At 33.6% G+C, this 13,338-nt stretch overlaps 1 protein-coding gene across 1 annotated transcript in view; it reads left to right on the top strand.

The window, feature by feature from the left end:
• Nucleotides 1-13,338, top strand: part of spen (spen family transcriptional repressor split ends) — a 62,504-nt gene continuing 49,166 nt past the window's right edge. The window contains exons 1-2 of the mRNA XM_013324234.1: nt 1-359; nt 11,694-12,008. Coding sequence (XP_013179688.1) covers nt 277-359; nt 11,694-12,008 — 398 coding nt within the window. The 5' untranslated portion in view covers nt 1-276. The remainder of the gene's footprint in view (nt 360-11,693; nt 12,009-13,338) is intronic.

A 13,338-nucleotide genomic window follows, 5' to 3' on the forward strand; every position in this document is an offset into this window, starting at 1 on the left:
CACTGTCAATTCGAGAGCTGCGAAGTGTACGCTCGCGTCTATTACGTAGTGTGTTTGTAGTGAAGTGTGTTTTGTGAAGAATTTTCGAATGTCGTGAAGTGAAATATAGAGTTGTTTTTCCTCAAAAAGTGCATATTGTGTGATTGGCGTTATGTTTATTGTTTAATTTAATAGTGTTAAAATCAAAATGTGTATAGCACCGTGGTGTGCAAAATTGATTTTTGCCACGTAGTGACGCGAACGGGTAATGATTCCTAATGTGGAGTTCGAAGCAAGATGGTTAGAGAGACTCGGCACCTGTGGGTTGGAAATTTACCCGATAACATACGTGAAGATCGAATAAGAGAACACTTTAAACGGTAAAATTTTCATTTTTGTTTGATCCCAATAATCATTGTTATTATGTACCTTATATTCACTGTAAGATTCTCTGATAAAAAAAAATGCCTGCACATTTTAAGGAAACGTCGTTTTTGATATCTATGGCAAGTTATAAAGCAGATCCACACATTCACGACTAAAATAGACGCACACACACTCGCGTAAACATAAACCCTTATTCAGTATATTTATTAATAATTTCCCGTAGCAAATTGTAATAACAGCTTTACTATTGTATAGTAAATCATTAGCTTCGTTACACATAATATCTACAGACGCTGAGGACAAAATGGAAAAAAAAACATTAACACTAGGAAAAGGAACAGTAGTGTTTGTAGCTTATTTAATTACCATTTGAAAATAGCAGTCTGCTGTTACGGTCTACAGTTATGACGATGGTGATCGAAACTAAAGATTAAACACGTTTTTGTGGTAACATACCTACCACGCTTGAGTATTGATAAACGATTGAGTTAAAGTCGATTATTTCTCACTATTGACTTTTTACTTATTTGTTCTTATTATTTATTTGTGTTTATGTTTAGTTATTTTCTGCATCCATTGGATCTAGTATTCGTGTAAACACTAAAGCAGCAACCAAAACTAATGTTTTAACGAGTATAGATTTTTTATTCACTTCTTGTTTACTTCATAATTTATCTGTTTTGATAATTCAGAGCAAAAAATGAAAGTTTAGTATTTTGTTTAGTGTTTTAAAGTTTTATTGTTTATAGGTATTACAGGAGCTATTTCTAATTATAGAAACCAAGGTTTTATTTTTACTTTTATCACAATTTTACAGAAGGTGGGTTATGTTTTCATAAGTAGTATGTAATGCATGTATGAGTATCCCTCGAATAACCTGTAGGATAATATGATGAAAAGGTCATAAGTCATTAGGATTTTTTTTATTTTAAGTAACTTGCTTTTCGCGAAAAAAACATTTAATTTAAAATTGAAGGAATAAGGGTAGAACAAAATGTATTTGTTTTTATCTTTGGTAATTATTTAGTTGTTTACTACGTTACAGAGGTAGGTGTAGGTTATGTGTATAAAGCATGTATATTAAACTACCTCATGCCCGCGAGGCAGTCCGCGCGGAATTAAAAAAAAATAAGTAGCCCATGTGTTCTTCCAGACTATGTTCCATATATAAGCCAAGTATAATCGATATATGTTTAGCCGTTCTGGAGATACCTTCTAAAATAGAGTTCCCCAAACTTTTTTGTGTCGTAGACCCCTTGCCATGTTTTTCCGTGTTGAGTAGACCCCCTACTTACCTGATTTTGATTTCCTGTAAATTTCTAACTGTAGTGAAGTTTAGTGTTAAAAACATAAATTAAAAACAAATGTTAATTTATACATTTATTAATTGAATTTAAATTAAAACTACTCAAAAAAAAATTGTATCTCTTATGTAAAATATACGTAACATTAATAAACTATGAATAAAATAACATAAGCAATATTAGTGTATGTGTTGAGATCCACTATCGTGGACCCCCCATTTTATTTCGTGGACCCCCAATTTTTTTCCGCTGATGTAGACCCCTTGCAGGTTGTCATAGACCCCTAGGGGTTGATATAGACCACTTTGGGAATCACTGTTCTAAACAAACATCCAACCATCCATTCATCTACCGTGCTCGCCACTTTTTTTTCTTAAACTTGTAAAACAATGCAACAAAACATATTAAACTTTCAAAACATTTACATAAACCTTACATATTCCCATGCAAACTTTCATCCCCTGTTCCCTATTTTTATTTTGCACCTTTGAGGGTAATACTTTTACAAACTTTGAATGTCATATTTATTTATATAAAACACAGCTAGTGCCTGCGATTTCGTTCGCGTGAAATTTTGCATTCGGAGGGGATTTAACTTATTAAGGCTAATTATTTTACTTAAAAAAACATTACAACAAAACATATTTAATTTACTAAATATTAACCTCACATGTTATTTTGAACCCTTGAGGGTAAAACTTTTAAAAACTTAATTGTCATATTTATTAATATAAAATTAACAGCCTAAAAAAAGGGTTTTTTAAGCTTATAACTGTAAAAATTACGATACTTTCGTACAACTTTTTAACCCTCGTTGCAACCCTTTTTTCGCATTTAAAGTAGCTTTATGGCCTTTCTCAGGCTCAAGACTATCAGCATTTCAAATTTATTTAAATTGGGAATGCATTAACCATGTTACTTGACTATTTAACCAATCTGGTCAGCATAAGGTTATGGAAGATACTCAGGCCAACTCCACTGCCTGTAATGTCTTCAAACCACTGAAGCATGTCCTTTTCATATTTATTGTCACTATTCAGTCACACTAAGCTTACTAAATTAGATATTAATTCTGAATGATTAAGAATCTCATAGTTTTTATTTCAGTAAAAAATTTGAAATAACAGATTATATTATAACATGTTTAAATTTGCTTTTTTAACCAATAAAGGATTAAAGTAATTTTTCATCCTTCTTTAATCTGACATTTTAGGACTTCTAACATGAAAATTTAATTTAGGGGTGAACACTTGTGCAACAGATATATTAGTATCTTCAAGCGCAAAGTATTAATTTACTGTAGAAAGACAAGATCATGTCAATAATATTAGTCTGAATGGCATCAGCTAGCAAAAAAAAAACCAATATAATAATAATACAAATCATAGATTATTTGTGGCAGTGGTTGATATAGGTATTGTCTTGGAAATGTTAAATGATATTTAGAATTTTAGTGCAGCGGACAGTATGGATGGATTATTTTTATGAAAGAACCTTTTGGACACTGATATTTAATACTTACATTTTTTATGTTAGTAGTTACTTATATATTTTAACATTAAAAATTACATTTAAAGCACCCCTAGTATGAAATTAATGACCACCACCAAAAACATTTCTACAATTTATAGGTGTAACATAAAAGGAAATAAAAATGCATTCTGTTACAAACTACTGAACTCCCATATTTTCTTCAGTTTTTTTTTAAATCACTGAAATATCAAAGCGACCGCTACCTATAGACATCCGCAATTGCAGATGTTGCGTACCTTTAACCGACGGAGAAAGAGATGCACAAAAAAGAATATTTCCCCTTTCTATTTGTACCCTCTTCTATAGAATCCCCTACCCTTTCAAATCGATACAGGACTAAAATTAGGCCTCTCGAAGGCACACTGTACTGTTAAGACTAAACGCGGAATTATATCCACTTCACGCCTGTCTGCATCGGTCGAATTGTACTGAAATTGTGCGATTTAGATCAAATTGTATATTGTAGACTAGCTAATGCTACATACAGTCGTGCATGATGGATAAGAGAGTCCAAGGAACCGCGGTATTTTTCTCTCTTATCGAGGTTTCTCTCTAAGCCGAAATTTTCATGCAGCAAATATGGAGAAAATAAACGATCTTTGTAGTAGTGTTGATTATTTTAGAAAAAGGATAATTAAAATTAATCATACAACTTTTTTAAATTCTTTGTCTTTCTTGTTATATTTCACTTTTCACATTTTAAATTACATAACGTAACTCGTAACACATGTTTTATGACAGTATTGCCAGTATAGTTATTTATCATGAAAAAAAAACACGGAATAATTATGTTCTTATTCAAGTGTCAGGATTATCGATAATTGTAATTTCAATTCGACTTATAAACGACAACTAAATGAGCACAAAGTCATAATTATAAACGAAATGCCCGGAAAGATAACAAAACATTCCAAATTCATCTGCTTTATTTAATTTAGAGAATTTTACTAACGTGTCGTTTACATAAAAAAACAACTGCAAAACTGTTTGCCTATGCTTAAACTCAGCTAGAGGTGTAGATTAGTAGCTGATCTGATGTTAGATTACAATAATATCGGCATCAAAAAAATATTTACTTGAATAATTATTACAAAAATAGCAATATACTAACAGTCAATCGTTGCTACAACTAGCATTTTGCAATGTCGCGCTCCAAAAGCAATACGAGCTCGCAAGCGGTGAGTCGCTGTCGGGTCGTCGAACTCGCCACGGACGATAATACGATGTCGAGAGGATCTCTTACCGATTTACTAAGACTATTTAGATTTATATGGTAAATATATTTTTAAAACGAATTATAATATGTGTAACGTGTAATAAATTCTAATGTATTTTTCCTTGAGTTTATACAATATAACTTAATTTATACTTTAATATTACCTCAATTCCCTCGATTGTGCGAAGAACATTGTTTTTGATAAATTATTTCAAACTTAGCTATACTACATACTAACGATCTTAAATGTCAAGCGTAGTTTTATATGTAATTTTTGATTACTTTATTTATTATAATTGCATTGCATCCAACATAAATTTGTAAGTATCGTTGAACGTTGTAAATTAATGTTCTTTGCCATAAAAGTTATTGAATTGAAGTAACTGGCGACCCAGCCATCGAACGACACACCTTACGACTCTGTTCGCCTTGGGTAAATGTAGTGGCGCCTTGCGGCAGGCAGCGCGACGAGAAGTGCGGCAACGTCGCATGTTTTTGTACGTGTGTCCGGGCGAGCCGCATGTAGCTACTTCACTGATACATAGCTGTTGTTATGTAGATTTGTATTGAACGTTCATTCTGCGCCTTTGCCCACGGACGTTGATTTAAAGGTTCTTTGTTAATATTTAGGTTCTATGTTAATTTATATTAAATAAGTCAATTTCTCAACTACACCAACATGAAAAATAATTTTATGCACCAATCTAATATCTTATCTGGCCTAAATAAGATTCTTTCGTCATCGCAGAATAAAATTGTGATAAGCTACATATCGTAGCGCGAACGATATGTTTTGTTGATATAAAAGTTCCACACAACCGTTCCAGTTCCATTCCCCAAGCTATTGATGTTATGCGTTATATCAGAATGTTAGTGTTGCGATTGTGTGACTTGGTTGCTTGTCTTGTTTTTGTCTAACACTTACGATTTGTCATGGTTTCTCATGGATATCAGTCGCCTTTGTCGTGAAACGTAAATAATGAAACTTTGCTTTCGCGGACTACGTCTAATATAATATCTTTTAAATAGTACGTAGTTAGTAAAAAGTAAAGTGATTTAGATACAGATTTATTCGTTTATTATATTCATAATTAAGAATAGAAGTCCTTCTCATCAGCAAAGAATTTGCACGATCGACATTTATTCAAATCGACAAAGGTCGACATTAAATTATAGTCAGACACGTATTTGGTAATGTCACGCTGTGAACTTTTGCCATTGGTACAAAGGTTTGCTGTAAAATTGTTGTACTACAATCTAATCTTAGTAAAAAACGTAAAACATTGACTTTTCCAATGAATTGTATGTCGTAAGCTTATAATATGTCCCCACAGAAAGTTAAGGTTGAGTAGGCGTTTCAATTACGTATCAAAATACTACTACTTTTAAAATTAACTTTTCCTTCATTCTCAGTCAATAAATAATTTGTGTTTATTTGAATTCGTTATATATTTCGGTCCTCGACCTCTATCCTCATAAAACAGTATCCAGTCACAACTACGTTCAGGTTACGAAGCACTGAAGATTAGATAGATAAACTATTGATAAGCCTTTCGACTACTATAAACGCTAATGAAGATTGATGATTACGAAAAATGAACGTCAATTGAACCACAGTAACATGGGAGTATATAATACATATAGTTTTCGTAGTTTCGAATCAAATACATAGTTTAGAATGAAATTATGTCTATTCTATATATAAATATAATAAAGTAGCTTATAACGAAAATCCAATATATAAAACATTCTGTCTATCCGCGAATTTGCGTTAATCTCCGAAACTGCTGGACTGATGTCGATGGGATTTTCACTAGAAGGTAGCTAATGCGTGAGGGAATATTGTATGCTACTTTTTTCTTCCGCGCTGGCGTAGTCCCAAAACATCGCTAGTGGTCTCTGTACCAGCTCTGTAAAAGGAAAATTGTTTTTTTTGTCTTATTGGTAAAAACTATGATCAATCGACATGTGCCTATCTATTAGAATAATTCAATCCAGGATGATTTCCCATACATCTGTTGCTAATTGCCAATTTAATGTTATTTTTAAAACACACCTGACGAGTATCACCAGATTTTTAGTTTTACGATTAAATTTAATAAAAATATAATACTAGCTCAACCCGATATAAAATTGCTTAAGTTTTTAAAAATAATGAGAAACCGTTAAATATATTTAAGAATGGGTTTGCTTGGGATTAATAGAATCAAAATAGGTGTTGTAATGTTATTATGCAACCTTTCCGTGGTAACACTCAGGGCAGCACCCCGTGCAGCATTACCCGGCCCCACCCTCGCCGCGCTCTATCGACCTGCGCAGGGAACCCGGGCCGTCGCGGCTTGCTCGGCGGGCGACCCGACCGGATCCAACCCCTATTCCCCCAACCCCAACTCTCGGTTGCGCGGTCCGTTTTATCCGATTCGACTCTTGGGCGCCGCATTGCTCTCCCCTACCTACCTCTGTGTAGAATAGATTGTACTGCACACAATTTACTTTTGCTATTTTTATTTATAAAGGAAATACCGAATATAACACAGTTAAGAATTGCATTCAACGCATTTCGTCTTTGATAGTTCAGTACCGCGTAATTAACAATTTACATTACGCTAGTTATTTAGGCAATATTTTGCAATGCAATGTCGGTAATAATTTAACCCAAATGATACGATATCAGAGAAAAATAGTGTCCGGTTGTATATACGTTATTCGCATGCGGCATAATATTTTACTTGGGTTTAGGAAGGTATAGAGGATAAACTTATGATTATTAATATTAAAGCGTTCTGGGTGTCCCGTTATTAATACATCTATTAAGGGCTCAAAAAAAACTTTCTGGCTGCAAAAAACGATTGTCCTGCTCAATTGAATTGAGAACGTTCCTGCATGTTTCGACACCGGTATCTAAAATAAATGATTTGGACGTTTGGAGCTAGATCTTTGCGATTTCCTGATTTGTTATTCAGTAATATTGATTTATAATGATATAAATGCTCTTCTTAAAGTTACAACTTAAAACAAACTATCTTATTTAAGGAACAGTCACTCTAACTGCATATTAATTGTTATAACATCATATTTACTTGAGATACAATTGTTTATTTTACCATTTCGTAAACCGTATTAGTTGCGCCAATATTTTTTATAAACTTTGCCACACAAGTGTTCGTACATTTTTTCATAATTTTTAGGTGAATTACGTGCTAAAAATCAAGTTAAGATTTTTTCGAAACGATACAAGAGATAATAATAATAATGTTTGCATTATTTTTAATACTGTAGGCTTTGAGGATTAATATGACAACAAAAATGTGACTAATTTAATTAATTTGATACTGTGGTGGACATAAATATATGACAAAGTAACACATATTATTGAATTTTGTTTTTTTCTGAACCCTTGATAGATGTACTATTAGAAGTTTAAGGATTAACCATTCATTAAGGGACTATTTATATAGGAAAAAGATCGTAAATCGTGTCATCGAAGATGATTGAGTGTAATTCAGATTGAACGAACCTTCTATAACGGTATAAGACAACAGCTTGTTGAAAACTCCGTACGATCAACGGTATTGCACCACTGGTTCAGACTGGACGACTGTTTAAAATAAACACATTATCGTGAATGGCATTAAATGTTTGGTTCCTAGATCGTTAGTCACCGAGCAAGCAGACGTTGTTACTGGGGAAACGGAAGTGTGTACGTATAATTTTGATGTTTTCGTTCTATTTAACCTAAAACTTTATAATATACTATTTTAAACAATACTTACAGGTGTGAATTTCGAGTTTTTTTAGCATTTGTCATATAAATCAGGGCGAGTAAAGGCCACGTCCCACAATGTTAAAATTTTGTGGTACACTTTACTAAGAAACTATTACTCTTCCAGATTAGGGCTTTGGCACAGTAATTTTATTTCTAGATCCGTTTCTATCGTAAAAAAATCTATAATTTTATAACCAATAAATTGTGCAGAATATATAATATCCTATATGAATAATGTATACATTTTTTAAAAATTATATTTTACAAGTTATGGCAAGGTATGCGATGTGAGCTCTCCTTCTAAAGCACCGCTTTTTGATAGTATATTTGATTCCACCTTTGGATATAAATAAACAACAGCAGCTCAATAATGTGATAAATATTCAGGCGAATACATTTGAAATTGCTACAGCCGAGCATAATACACAAAGTAGTTATTCAGAAAGTAGACTGACGTCACCGAGCCGGTGTCTCCCCCGCCCGTCCTTTTCCCTTGTACCAGTGTTCGCTTTGGTTCGCGCTGTCGCTGTCGCTCCACTGCTAGCGGCTATGCTGTATACACAGCGCAGTCGTGTCGGTTTCACACGGAAACGGGCACGGCGCGGTGCGGCGGGGCGGAGCGGGCGCGGCCATGTTGTAGTAAGCTTGGCAACGTCGCACTAGACATCGACCGATTTAATCATTCTTTGGTGTCGCTGCTAAGTTTCTCGTTATCTGTCCGTCCACGTAATATTTTAACATCGATCGAAGCCTGAATAGATAGTAGAATAGATAGTTGTTTATAAGGTATGATGGATAGGTGCCTAATTTAAGATGATTGTGATGACTTTTAGTTTAATATTATTTAAGAGCTTGGTTTTAAAATTGAATAATTATGTTACAGATGTTGTAGTCAAACATAGCGTGTTCAAAGCGTAGACTTTTCATGTGAACGTCGATAACTAATTTAATAAAATAGAGTTTGTCGAATGACATTCAATATTATGTGTTAAGTTTGCTACCACTTTAACTCCCTTTTTTCTCATGATCACTTATTTTCTTATTTATTGCGAGTAAAATTTGTGATACATTTTTAAACTAAGTATTCACTTAAAACCCGTTAAGCAATTTAATGTAGGTATATAAGTTCTAGATTATTGGAATGGGTATTCAACAGGGGCAGAGGCGGCAACAAAAACATCCGTTGACGAATAGACCGGTTGGACTGGTGCAAATATACTACTACTACCTTAAAAAAATAGACAAGAAGTGTTGTATTTTGTGTTTCTTCTTATGACTAGTCCCCGATATTAGTCCTCTTTTTATCTTTTTCTGCTTTTAATAATAACTATGGGGAAGAATTGTCTTTTTGTCGATGCGTGCATCCATCCCCTCCTCTAGGGACAGAAGCGACCCCTTTATTTATTATTTTAGCGATATCCAGACTGGTGGCAGCTTTCTCGTATGCATCCTCCTACTATAAAATAAAGTTTTCTAACAATCTGTGTCGTAAAACAATACTTATGCCTTGAAAGAATAAACTATGCAAGAGATATAAACGGTAGAGATAATACATAATGTCCGTTGTATAAAGAAAAATACGGGCTGGTAGGTACGTCGAAAGAAACGAGCGAAGCGGCAACAGCGCACGTTGTTCCATAGCGTCGTAAGAGCGACAACGTCGCATTTTTTTTGTTTCGCCGCGTCATGGAAACGCGCGGTGCGATCGGCGCGGCAGACCGGCCACTCGCTCGACTCGTTTTGTGAATACGTTAAGAGTAATTATATAGTTATTTATTTTAAATGTTGTTCTGATAGATATATATACTAATGACGAGCTGTTCTACTGGGAAATTAACTGTGTGCATTAAGAATGCAACAGCTGGCAAAACGTTTTTAATAAAGGTGCGTAATAATTATGAAATTACATCATAAACAATATGTTTACAAAAGATGCACTCGTTCACTTTGCATTTGTACATAATTATAAGGTATGAATACCATTTACGAAATGTATTATGCGATCGTATTAGTGTTTTAGTAATATGCACAAATAGTTATCACCCCCTACTTGGTTCGCGTTGTCCTGTTAAACTGGCTTTGGCATGCTACGCTAAATCCTACATATCGTTCCAATCCAAACCAGACATTTATTTTCACCATTGACAAACCACACACTTTTCGCTAATGTACACAAATTACAAAATATTTGAGGCAAACCACTTTCACGATAGCCCTTCAACAAACTAATATATATAACTGAAAAAGTGAAATATTGCCATGGTCGTAATGTATAGATAATTGACCTTCCTCTATTTATGTACATATATTTCGGCATTGGATCGATACGAAATATATGGATTATCAAACATCTCTGAGGTCGGCCAACATATATACAATCTTATTAATTAATTTTGAAGATTTCAATAAAAAAACAAGTAATCAAATTTTAACACTTTTGTTAAACTTGGTATATATTTGATTTATAAAAGATTTTGGAGAACTTTATATTGTAATTGTCCTGGTGGTACAAAACCTTCTTCCATCAACGTCTCGTCGCGCACTGATGACGTTTATCTTTTTGAAGCGTGTTGCCAAAGAAAAAAGGTGCAATTATAGCTAATTAATTGGTTTGCGAAATATTAACTTTTTTGACGATGGCGGCAAAATGCTTACAGTGCACCCTCTATAGGGTTAAAATTAGCGTCCTAAAACCAGCGAAAGTTATATTAAAATAATATACTTCAGGCGCATTCTTAAATTATAGACTTTGTTAAAACATGGGAGGAAAAAAACGAAATACTATAGTATGAAAAAAAGGGTCTTGTCAGACAGACGGACGGACAACAAAGTGATCCTGTAAGGGTTCCGTTTTTTTCCTATGAGGTACGGAACCCTAAAAACCACTAGAAAGGTAAACTAAAGGCCTTCCTTATCAGTGCTCCTTTCGGGTCGTTGAATTGTATATATTTACTCCTTCATGATTCGTAATTCTTGAAATATATATTTTTGTTCAGTCTTGTATTAAAATTTTATAACAAAACCATAAAATTTGTTGAAATCATATACATAACTATGTAAATTATCCGGAAATGTGTAATTGTTTTCTTCCCAGAGTGTCATGCTAGTCATAAATTGACGATGTATTACTTTTTGTTTTAAACATGAACACAGTTTTTTTAAGCAGATACAATTATGACAGGAAAGGATATAACTATTCCAACAATAACTATATATAACGAGACCAAATTCATCATTTATTTTAAGATCATCGGCTTTATATTTCTTAAAAATATATTAAAAATAATCTATGTTTCGTAACGAATAAACTGAGTTGACTTTTCCTTACCTATACTTTTTTACTCGTTTGTCTAATACATTATTTGATTATAATAAGCCATCATTTATTATCTCTATGTACTTTTTTTTAAACCTTTAACTTATTTCTTCACCTTCCTTATAAATGGTTTTGATCTTTGAGATCTCTTTTAGTTATTTGTATTATAAAACTCAGTTTATTTCTTTACAGCTATGGCCGAGTCCAAAATGTCAAGTTATTGGGTAGAATGGAAAACGCGAACGCAGGTGCAAACGGAACGACTATTTCCGGTTTTTGCGCCACGGTCGCCTTTATGGACATCAAGTCTGCTTCGAAGGCGCATAACGCGGAACACGTACTGGACGAGAGGACGCTCACCACGGAGTATTACGAGCCCGCAGCGATACCATCGGCCGCGGGCGCGCCCTCGGCGGGCTCCTCTCCCGCCGGCTCCGGCTACTCGGGCTCCTCGTCCTCCGTGAACTCGGCACCCGCGCCCGCTGCCATCGCACGCTTCCACTTATCGTAAGTACATACAATTTGTCATACATTAACCTAGATTATCTGCCAGTATCATAACCTCTGAATGCAATCCAGATGAGAACCGATGTTGTTAACATTTATGATGATTTATGCACATTTTAAGCTTAGATTAATAGTTCTGTAATCACCATAAAACGAACACTTTCCAATTTTATTTTTAATAAAAACCACCAATTTTTTAAAGAAATGAAATTTTACGTCTTAATTTTTCTGTAGTTTATATACAATTCGGTAGTAGCAATTCTTTTTTCATGGATTACTTGAATAATAAATAAAGTAATAATTTTATGTTCATTGAAGTAATGTGATTGCAAACTGGCTATTTTAAATATTGTGGTTGTAACAATTGTGGGTTTATAAACCCACTTGAGCTAGAGATATTTTAAATTAAAGGTAATTGAAGTAAGCTTTATTTAACGTGTTAAATGATAATTCAGTTCGTTGCTTTGTCAGATTATTATTGCTAAATATTTTAATTAGTCTGACTAGCCATGAATGTTTTCTGAAATAAAACATGTAACGAGAACACTTGTCACTTTTACCGTGAGTTATTACCTTAATAGATGCTGAAATACGTATTGTTATCCCTGTTTTTAAAGATAATGTTGTGATGGCACTATGTTTTTGTACCCGTATTCCGCAGTCGCAAAGTGAATGTCGTAAAAGTTAACTTATTCCCTCATTATGTTAATGTTGTGATAAACAACAATAACAATTTTTGTAAATGCGGGAATTGGTCACAATTTTTTATCCCGCGAATTTTAAAACCGCGGATTATAGAATCGGGACTAAGGTGACTCTACTGCACTGTCATACCCATTAAAAAATATTATCTGGTGAAAAGCTGGAAACGTATCTGCAAAACTTCTGGTGTTGCGTATATCAATGGGTCTTAGACTGAATGTGGTCATGATGATTGCACGACTGTCTGACAGCACTCACTGAAGTCATTAGAACTGGCGCGCATGCGATGGTCATCTCTTACGGCTATACTGACCTTTCAAGTTTGACCATCATCTGCGTTGATGTAAACTAAACTAACTAAAAGCGATGCATTGCTATTTTATGCTATAAAAATCATAAGTTCGAAAATAAAAAACCACGTTTATGACAATATTAACGAATTATATGAATGTTTTAGCTTATATACATTTACAAATAATACGATTTATTAATTTTGTGTAACTAATTAAACAATTATAATTAATGTTATGTTAAAACTTATTTTGTTTTAATTGTAATAGGCAAGATTGTGTTTTAGTTAAAATTTTTACTTTAAAAAAATTATGTATTGTTATATAAATAACCTAAA

This window comes from Papilio xuthus, unplaced genomic scaffold (genome assembly GCF_000836235.2).
Source record: "Papilio xuthus unplaced genomic scaffold, Pxut_1.1 DF824992.1, whole genome shotgun sequence".
Taxonomy (NCBI): Eukaryota; Metazoa; Arthropoda; class Insecta; order Lepidoptera; family Papilionidae; genus Papilio; species Papilio xuthus.